Source organism: Apostichopus japonicus, chromosome 10 (genome assembly GCF_037975245.1).
Source record: "Apostichopus japonicus isolate 1M-3 chromosome 10, ASM3797524v1, whole genome shotgun sequence".
Lineage (NCBI taxonomy): Eukaryota > Metazoa > Echinodermata > Holothuroidea > Aspidochirotida > Stichopodidae > Apostichopus > Apostichopus japonicus.
The window spans coordinates 7,054,684-7,065,529 of NC_092570.1; the positions used below are offsets into that span (position 1 = coordinate 7,054,684).

The 10,846-nt window shown below is 37.2% G+C and overlaps 1 protein-coding gene across 1 annotated transcript; it reads right to left on the minus strand.

Annotated features, from left to right (window-relative positions):
• Positions 1–269: 269 nt before the first annotated feature.
• Positions 270–10,089, minus strand: LOC139974858 (SPRY domain-containing protein 7-like). Its single transcript, XM_071982343.1, has 6 exons — positions 9,873–10,089; positions 6,202–6,318; positions 5,751–5,920; positions 5,097–5,199; positions 4,137–4,250; positions 270–3,300 (listed from the first exon to the last, which is right to left on the minus strand). The coding sequence occupies exons 1-5, from the start codon at positions 9,997–9,999 to the stop codon at positions 4,153–4,155; spliced, it is 615 nt and encodes a 204-aa protein (XP_071838444.1). The 5' UTR covers positions 10,000–10,089; the 3' UTR covers positions 270–3,300; positions 4,137–4,152.
• Between the last annotated feature and the right edge of the window lie 757 nt (positions 10,090–10,846).

The following is a 10,846-nucleotide window of genomic DNA, read 5'->3' on the forward strand; positions in this document are numbered from 1 at the left end:
TCGGGGTGTAAAGATTTTTGATCATATCTTATACTTCTTGAGATGTGCTACTACAAGCATCGACAAAATAAAGCAGTTTCTCAGAGGAAACAACATTAACCAGTTCTTAAGATTAAATGTTATTTATGGTGATGAGCAATGTGTCCTCCCTACCAATCCCCTCCCTCCCTACCCATCCCCTCCCTCCCTACCCATCCCCTCCCTCCCTACCCATCCCCTCCCTACCCATCCCCTCCCTCCCTACCCATCCCCTCCCCCACCCACCCAAAATAATGAAAGTTGAAGAAGGGAAGAGGAAGAAAGAATGGTTCAGAAAGTAACAGAAATTGAAAGAGCCTCATTTGTATACTGAATATCTGATTAGTACTGGCGATCCGGGATTTAATATTTATATTTTTGATATTTTTAATGTAATAAATAATAATAAGCAGGAAATGAAAATCAAAAATTGTAAACGATTACGGCTAATAGTCTTAAATTTCTCCTTGAGTTACCCTCGGTTTTATACCTAAATTACCATAGGTACTTGCTGGTGCAAACCTAAGTGAAATTTTCACTATTCCTCTATCATGAAATATTATATCTTGCAAAAATTAAATGGTCGATAAGGTCATATATGTGGGGAAAAAAAATCCTCAGCCTTTGGGACCTTTATTAATATGAATGATGGATCAAAGATAACAGGTATTTTATTCTGATCATAGATCATTGGAAGAATATTATGATTATTTTTTTTATCAAGATAATGGGATGTTCAAGTTATATAAAGGTGATTTCTTATGGGTTGTAATATTTCAATCTAATTCGGTCGTAGTATTTCAATCTAATCGGGTAAAGTAGGCATTTTCGAAGAAGAAAAGATCTGAAACATTCAGAACCCTTTCATATGGTTCAAGTTTGATCAAACAGAAAATCTAGAATGGAACCATCATATTATTCACTATTGCGACAATCACTGGGTGAGACATTCAAAAAATATCAAGGATCATTCATATCGTCAAGGAAACCGCTCGGTTGTGGAAAGTAAGCATGCTTTGTAACAAATTCAATTTATGCCAAAATACTCTTTAACACTGAGAATTTGAGGCATAAAAATGTAGCATAAAATAAAAGAAATCGGTACAAAACCATCCCCAATGTATACCAGGCTGGGTTTGCTTTGTCAGTCTCTAGATCTGTGCATCTAAGTATTTGCATATAAAATAAAAGCAGAATAATAGAAAGGATGCCAGCTGTAAAATATGGTAGCATCACAAATCTTTTAACGCAAAATTTGGTTTCTCTCTACGAAGTTCTGAAATGTAGTCGTATCATGACAGACACCCCCCCCCCCCTCCCACCAAAAGTACTGTAAACACTGGCTGACTTATCCTGACAACCCTGTTAATATTTGGATCATGAATGTTAAATGCCTCACGATGCAGAAGCCAAAAGTTATGACTTGATTGATTGTTACCCTAATGGGTAATAAAGAAACAACTGGTAAAGTCCCTCAATAATGACAGTGTTATAATAATAATAATAATAACAGAGATTTATAATGCGCACATATCCACCCTACAGGGTGCTCAAGGCGCAACAACAGTTCATATAAAGCGCAAGTACACACTTTAGTCTCAGTGCGCTGATTATTATTAACCCCTGGTCATTGGTAACTTGTCACACCCACACACCAAAGTGTGCACAATTCAATCAATCTCTCCTGGGGCACCACAGTGCACCACAACCACGTGTCCCCCGGGGGACTTCCCATAGGATGCAGCCACAAACCGGCGCAAACAACTATATTTACAAGTTACCTCGCAGGTCCCCATTTATACACCTGGGTGAAGAGAGGCAATGGAGATAAAGCGCCTTGCCCAAGGACACAACGCAATGATCTGGCCAGGGCTCGAACCTGTAATCCTTAGATCACAAGTCCACTGCCTTAACCACTTGACCACAACGCCCTCAACGTGTTATAGTTAGTACTATAGTAGTGGTCCCTGATACAGTAACTATTAAAATACATTAAAATACACAAGTTGCCATAAACAGTTTAAAAAAATTAAAAATAGATTTACAAACTTGGCAGCACTGTTTTTATCAGTTAAAAATGAATCTTGTTAATAGCCTTCTGCAATTTTTTTCAATTACAGTACTTTCATGCATTTGCCACATAGCTTATAGATAGGTTGATAGTTTCAACTTTGTGCCCCAATTCTGATATTCAAATAAGACTTGACAATATACATCGGCTACCAGAGTGATATTTCAGGCTTTGGTGGAGATTTTCTTGGATAATTTTGGCAAAGGTTACACACTTTTGCACAATTGTTGACATATGTATGTGACCTACATTTTCTATTTCAAGAGTATTCTTGAAGGCAGAAACTCCGGGCTCCATACCCAGTCATTTCGCTTTAATATTCTGGTCTTGTTCAAATTCCCGAGAGCAAGAAACCAGAGTTTCATAGTAGAAAATCAAGAGTGATGAGTTATTCCTTTACTTATCCATTTCTTTTTTAAATTTTTTTAAATTAAATTTCTGGAACAAAGTGTACATTACTCCACATTCTCAGCGTCTTTGGACGGAAACGAAAAGTCACTTACGTAACTTCATTGTGGTGAATATTGGCTACTTTTTGCGAAGATATTTAGAATCTGTTTTTCACTGCTCTATTTATATACCTAGTAGTATATATGAAGACACTTTAACTTGTATTCAAGATGATGGTCTCACACTATTAAACACATATTATATACAACCCAGCTACACACGTCAGGGTGAGCTGAATCTTGGACAGAGAGACGACTAACAGATTTGTATTTTTTATTTTTATCGGTGCAACATTTAAGCAACATTTGTTCCCACTATGTATTTCAAACCGCTGTCGGCCTGAAAAGGACTTATCTACACTGTAACAATGTAAGCATCTTCACACAATGTTATTAACAGATTGTACACATGTATTAAAGAAACACAACTACATGTTCATCGCTTCTAAATACTCAAGGACGAATGTAGACCGACTGCAAACCGGAAAGGATTCGATACCAGTGCATCCGTCCGTCCACAACATCCAATGCCAATGAAGAGGAGACATTCACCAAATATTTTACCTTTGCAACAACATGTAAAAGCCACGAGAAACGGGTAGAATACAGAGGGAAAGCTGCGAGGATGACCATCAAAACTTCGGCATCTACTGGTCAATATTTGACAAAGTCAAGATTTCTTCCGTGGTGGAGAGGAGGAAGCAGACCTCAAACATCGCATGATGACATCACACGACAGTCAGGTGATAGCTGGTCATGGACCTGACAGAGAAATAGAAAATGGAAATTCTGTTATTAATATCTGAGAAAATATACCATGTAATATAAACATGTATGTAATGCCAGGGAAAAGGAGACATTCATTGTGGAGACAACCAGGTAGAACATCACCTAACTAACCTTGATCTGAGAAGCATTAACGGTAACTTATATTTGCTTTCCATGTATCACCATCTTCAGTTGCTATATTGAAATTATCCTACAAAGTGTTTGCCCTTTACAGGACCTTATGAGGAAACTATTGCTACATGATAAAATTTTGGGTGTAATCAGATGTACATTTAGATTATGAATGTACACACTGACTTTTTCCTACATAACAAAACTTTATGGGGTGTCCCAGTTTGGAAAGAAGGGAACCTGAGGAATGCCAGAAAGGCAAAAATATGATTTATGCATGGAGCCCTCTAATCTATTTCTTGAATTATCGACAACCTGGTGATACCTTACTCCACTGTTACAGAATAGGCAAAATACCTTACCACTCCATCTGTAAGTTTCAAAATAGTCCACAACAGCCCTGGCCACCGAGAATGTCGAAAGTAATGTACATAACATGACTACAAATGTTCAAATTACATCAACTTTGTGGGACACTCCATTTGGTTGTATTTAATCGTTAATAACTCACTTATTTGGAGTCATTAAATGGTTGGAACCCTTCGAAGAACATTGGAAAAGAATCCAAATATGGGTGAAATAGACATGGCTTGATCAACATTGTGTAAGGTTCCTATATTACCCAATGCAAACTGTTATAAAATGTTCTCACTTCTCACAGAACATTAGGATTGAAACTTAACTGTCGTAATACTCACCAGACAACAACACATTTCAGAGCAAAGATTTCTCTATCATGATTTTGTCAAAGTTGTTTGGCGGAACGTGATAGAACTCGCTGAATTGGATGTCTAATATCGCGCTATCATCGACTATAGGGAAAAATGATAAGAAAGGAACAGTGAACTAACTCTTCCAAAAAAAAATGAAATTTAAACAGATTATATAGTAGCCTGTTTGATATTATAAATAGTAATGGTTTTCAATGCCTTCAATGCATTGACAGGATGCAATACTGTGTGTCTCCACTGTCAACCATGTCTCTTACTGTCTGAAGACAAATAGTCAGCTTTTCCTATAAAACTACAGTTTAGTGGTCACAATATTCAAGCAATATTCAAGCAGCTAACTTAAGAGAAGTACAACAATGTGAACCCCTCGTTTGGAAGCAAATTATTCTACAAACAGCTATGTGAGATATCACCAATGATGTGCAGCGATTTGTCCAACATCTGTTTCTAATTTTTTATTCTTTTAAGTTTTTTTCCTAAATGCAACAGACCAAGAATACATTTGTGTGTGCACGTTAGAGATAACAGAACTAAATGCATTTACGCAGCTGTTTTGCATTTTATTCGTCAATTTACGGCAATCTTACTGAATATTGATCAATGTAAGATTTACAATTAAACAATAAGACATCCTTCTATATCTTCTCACCAAATGACTGCATTAGAGAGTCATTATTACATCAATAATTTACATTCATATTTGTCACCCAGACACTTTTCATCTTTAATAGTGTACTAGTCTTTACTCAAATGTAACAAGCAAAATTAAGAAATTTCTAATTTCAAGTTGGAAATGAAATGTAATTCATTTAACAGAGCTCGAACAACTACCTGATCTGGCTTAATTATCTGTAAGTTGTTTATGTAAGGGGAGGAGGGGGTGGGGGAGAGGCGGTAGTTTAAAAGAAGGGAAGTGGGATCACTTACCGTACAACGCAGGGTAGAGAGTTCCTTTGATACCAGTGACTGGACTCTGTAATGATTCGCCATTCTTGTAAAAATTCAGCTCTATGTGGTCATAAGTTACCCCCTATGTATCAAAAAAGGAAACAGAAGCTTGTTCAAGTACGAAAGCAAAATTTTAATCAACTTTGGACTCTTCAAAAGAAATACATGGATTGTTAAGGGGTTCAATATTGATAACATTCTACTTGCTCGGACTGTTATAAACACCTCCATCTAGGCTTTAGCAATATTTTTTGAGGGCGAATGATTTCGCCCTGTTATCGTTTCACTACAGGTTCCATAATTAGACAAAGATTATTGTACCTTGCTGTCACAGTGTGACAGGAACACCAAAACTGCCAGACATTGTATCCATCCAATTAATAGAAAAATAAATTAACTAGAACATACAGGCTTTTTCCATAAACAAGATCCTTGATATAACAACTGATCCAATGAGATGGTAAATCAATTTGTCACTAACAAATGTTAAACAAAGCTATATCATACAAGTTTATGTGAATAGACACCTAGTGCTCAAGTTACATGAGAATATTCTAAGATGGGTAGAAATGTAATGGCTACTCCATGATATACATGTTAACTACTGGGAATCACTTTATCAGAAATACAAACCAGTATGTCGCCCTCTTGAACTTCTATCCCCAGTTTTCGAATGCATTCCGACCCATGGTAGAGGGCGCCATCTGATCGAAGCATCCAGCATTCCGCGTCGGCTTGGTTGAAGCCCAGTGGTACTTTATTCAAATCAATCTTTCGAGTCGCTAGACCGATTCCCCAGATTCCTGACGAGAAAAGAATGATGGGAAGAATAACAACATCAACAACAACAACAAATCTTTACTCTACAGGAATGGGTTTTTAAAGAGGTTAATGGAAGTTCCATGGACAAAAATGCAATTCTTTCAGCAAAATAGATTATCCAACGAGATCCAAGTATTGTTATGTGAACCCAGTATGACTAAGGCCTGTTTAATTACGAATAGAAGACTAGATAGTATCAAAACTACAAATGATGTATATAGTTGAGAAGATGCTGACTGGTAATAACTGCTAAAAAACTTACCTGTGGATTGCACTTTCATTTCAAAGTAAGCTTTGTCTTGTACTAATGGAGCATTGGCAAGAGCGCCCCCAGTACCACATATTCTCCTCCCAGTCTTGACAATGACCACATCATTTCCTGCATTTGATGATACAAGGAAATCAAAAAAAATTATTGCACTAAAATCTGAGAAAAGTATACAACATGGTACAAAAATTGATTACTTGATTTGTTTTAGATCTCCAAAGATACAATATTAGGCAAGAGAGTCGTACCGGTTTACTGTGTACAGATCAGAAGCAATTAAGGAAAGCAGGCTTCACTGCCTTGCACATTCTCCCTCCCTCCATCCATCCTCCCTCTGTCCTGCATCCTCTGTCCCTCCACCCTGCATCCTCCCTCCCTCCCTCATCCTTCCTCTGGCCTCACCTTACCCTGGAACCTTTACACAGCTTTTGGGGATACTGTCTTGGATGTCATCAATCATTGAAACTTCAATGCAGCGTAAATATGCAAATATTCAATTTACCACTTTCTATTTCCGGCAATGAATATATAACAAAGCTTACCTTAAAATGTTCACACTGCCATATGAGTCATTAAGTAGTTCAACTTTTCCTATTCCAGCTTTCCTCACCACCCACTCACATATATTCAACGCAAGCCTTAACATTCTTTGAGGGAGACAAAGTAACATTGGTTTGGAGCAAAGAGGCAGACTGTTACCAAAATCTCACTAAACCATCAGGAGATGGAGCTTAAGCTTTTTGCAGGGTAACGCTGGTAGGGTGCTCAAGTCTGAGGTCTTTAAGGGCCTGCCCATAACCGACTAGTGCGAGATTGTGGGAATTATTTTACACTAGATCAAATATCTGTTGAGGGGATTGACTGATGTGTAGGTTATTTATGTCTATTTACTGGACTGTTTGGGTCAGATTTATGATTTCAATAAGACTACTCTTTGACTTGAAATGGAAGCAAAGGCATTTAGTAATGATGGACATATTATGTATAGTACATCAATATGAACATCCCCTGCGCCTTCCCCTACAGGCTACGACAACTCCCACCAATCATAGATATATATGCAACTAACATAGTTTGATGTTACACATTTCATACATCACTATGCACAGTGTATTATATGTCATGTTACACACAGTTATGGTAGACCTCGCTGACAAACCATACCCACACACTGAGGAGTCTGAGGTCCACATGGAGTACTAAAAAGCTAGTAGTTTGCATTAAATGTACACTTGCAAGGTAAATCTGTTTTACTTGCTGGAGGTTTGAAACTACAAATTGAAGCAAACAAGTATCTATATAACCCTGATAAACAGAAAATTTGCAAAAAAATTCAGATTATTGATGTACACAAGTTTTAAGTTGAAGCCTATTTGAAGGAAGTTATAGAAGTAGCTAAAAAGGAAACATGTTCAACATGTATATATCCTCCTGCTGTATAACTTGCCTTTCCTTGAAGCTTAAATCCTTGGTTTTAAGAAAGATGCCCAAGAATGTAAACCAAACAACTTCATCCACACACATCTCCATCCCAATCCTTATAGGTGAAATCCTATAACACTGAAGCAGTTCCATCCAGAATGAACTCTAGACAATTCAATGCTATAACCTAACTCCTAATAACCACATGACTGCAATGAGGTTTCATTAAAAAATGCCCTCAATTAGCACAATAATAAGTCCTTGTTGAATATTCTATGTGTATAAATATTCAACAACTGCACAATAGTATCTTTGCCCATACCACCTGTTCCTAGTATGATGAACTATGCAAACCCAATTCATCATCCACAGCTTAGCCAAAATTCTTAGCCCATTCAATGTAACTACTTTGCACTCCATACCCCTTTGTTGCAAAATACATGTAGACATATAGCTACCTGTATTATAGTAACAGTATAAGTTTTAAGTGTATGTATCACTGTATCTGAACTGTTCAGCTCAGAGAATGGTGAGGCTGACTGCTTCTTGGCTGTGATTATATCCATACATGTAACAGTAATTCTGCACTAGACATAACACTGATCACAGTCTCAGTAAGAGAAATCTGGTGCTGATCGTGTATTACAGACCTGTCAACCTGTTTGACCCCAAAATAGGGAGAATAACATTTTTCAGGGCCAAAAAACCAGGGGAAAATAGGGAGGTTGGTAATTTTCAACTGAAATTACTCCTAAATAAATAGTCTACAGTACCGCTCATGTATAACTGGACATTAAAAAACCGGGAGAATAGAATATGAAACCGGGAGGCTGGGAGATTCGAGTAAAACCGGGAGTATCTCAGTAAAACTGGGAGAGTTGACAGGTCTGGTACACAGAACTTGTTATGGGGTATTATGTTGTTGTCGGGAATGGGTGGGGGGTTTGGCCAAAGTTGTATCATGGATCACAAAGGGGGCAAAGAGCCAAAGAACACCTAATGAAAATATAGATAAGAATTCTCTTCAAGGACAATAACTTACAAATTCTAAACCAGTTGGTTGTAAAACTGGTTGTCACCATTAACATACTAACAATATAGTAATCTAATGGACATACACTAATGTACACTGTGTACTGCATAATGCAGACAGACTAATCATATGGCTAACATTCTTTCCAAACCTTGCAAACAACAAGTGACTAATTGTTCTAACTGTCCTGAGCATTGCCTTACCCTGAGAAGACAATGATTTCAATTGGTTGACATATATAATAATCACCCAACCTATAAATGCCTAGTCCTACATAAAACATACTGTAATCATGTGCAAAAAGTATGCACTTTCATTAACAGTTGATAAAGTAGATGAATAGGTCATTGACCTTGATACAAAACTGTGCATCTTCAATTCTTTTAACTTGAAGTGAATGCCAGTTTGTCAAATTCTTGTCAGGTAAAATTAGGCTTAATGTTACAGTACATCAGTCCATGTCCCATTCATAGCTGGTTGTTTTATTTTAGAATATACCATTCCATAATAGGTTGGCATCAAGTTTAACAATGGTAAAAGGGTAGGGATTAATAATAATATAAATAATCTTAATCCACTAAACTACAATTGATTCTGGATGTGAATTGTTTTCTCAAATAACTTGAGAGCGCCAAAACAACGCCTGTTTTAGATTGTACACGAATAAAAAACTGCCCAGGCTACTTAATAGAATGTTTCGATTGGTGACGAATGGGACATGATCCTAGAAATCAAATAGTTCTTGAAACCCAAGAAATCCTCACATTGTTTTATATTCAGAGGGTTTAGGCCTGTGTGATACAAGAACATCATGAGCAGGGTCATATTTGAGTGTCTCAAAGTAGCCTTAGGGTAATATTAGCCTATCAATTAGGCTTATCCAGGCCTTTAATAATAGCCTAGGCCTACAGTATATGAATTTCATAGGTGCAAGACATGACAACATCCCCTGTATCATCCTATGGTAGCGCTTATGCTTAATAGTAAGGTCGAAGGTTACTAGTTTATTATTGAGCATAGGCCTATAGTGGTGTATTATTAACCTGGAACTCAAGCTGTAAGATATTGGTAAATTTATTACAGCGGAGTAAAGCTAGAATCGGCAGTGTTACTGTTAGCCTAACATTAGACCCTGTGTAAGGCCTAACGTTACAAATCGACTAAGAGTAGCATTGACGGAATATCGACTAATTAGCTGGCAACATCTTACCCATATGATTGGTGTCTAAGCAAACGACTGGAATTTCTTTGAGGGGGATGTGGCCAGTACCAAATCCTACCCTCCATGGACAGCAACGACACCTAAGGCAGCAGAAACAGCCCGACATTTTATCCATTGGCTGTGTTAATTAAATTTCGGTGACTCATAAATTTTCGCTGAAAGGATACTGAGCCGATAATGTACATTCGGGTGTACGTATATGTACAAACCCCTTTCGGCGATCGTAAATAACAGAAATATGAATATGCAATCTCAGGAAAGAAAAACAACCAATCAAAAAAGTTTTCTTTATGGGGTTTCGCTTACTAAACGGTTGCTCATATGGGAGTTGACAAGAGAAGAATGGAAGGTTCACTAGATCTTTCTGGTAAACATTTTCTAGCCTAGATGATAAAATTATAACTACCAGATACAAGAACAGGGAAACAGCAGGGTGGTGAAGAAAGTTGGGATCTAGGAAAAGTTGAAATACTTAATGACTCATATGGCAGTGTGCACATTTTAAAGGTAAGCTTTGTTATATATTCATTACCAGAAAAAGAAAGTGGTAAATTGAATTCACATAGCATCATGCTGTATCATGGGGAGGTACCATATGCCCCTCTCCTTGAGAAAGTTTGGTACGATCTGGGGTGTTTAGTTGGAAATAGGTGTTATATTTTGCAACTTTTGAAAGTAATTTATGTTCAAGAATGTTCCAATTATCATTTCCTTAATTAATGTCATTTTCCTTCTTTTTTTCTCTCCAATTCTTTGGTAACCCTCTGAATGCTTTTAGCAACCACTAATAGGTCGGACCCTCACTTTGAATACCAGGGTTATAGAGGATGGGAATAGCTATTAAAAGCAGTCTTCAAGAAGATGAACTTCAAGAGGATACTACTGTAATACACAACCTGAAGCAGTCATTCATTGAAAATCATCCCTGAAGGTTAGTTCACAATAATACCCTTAATTTGTTT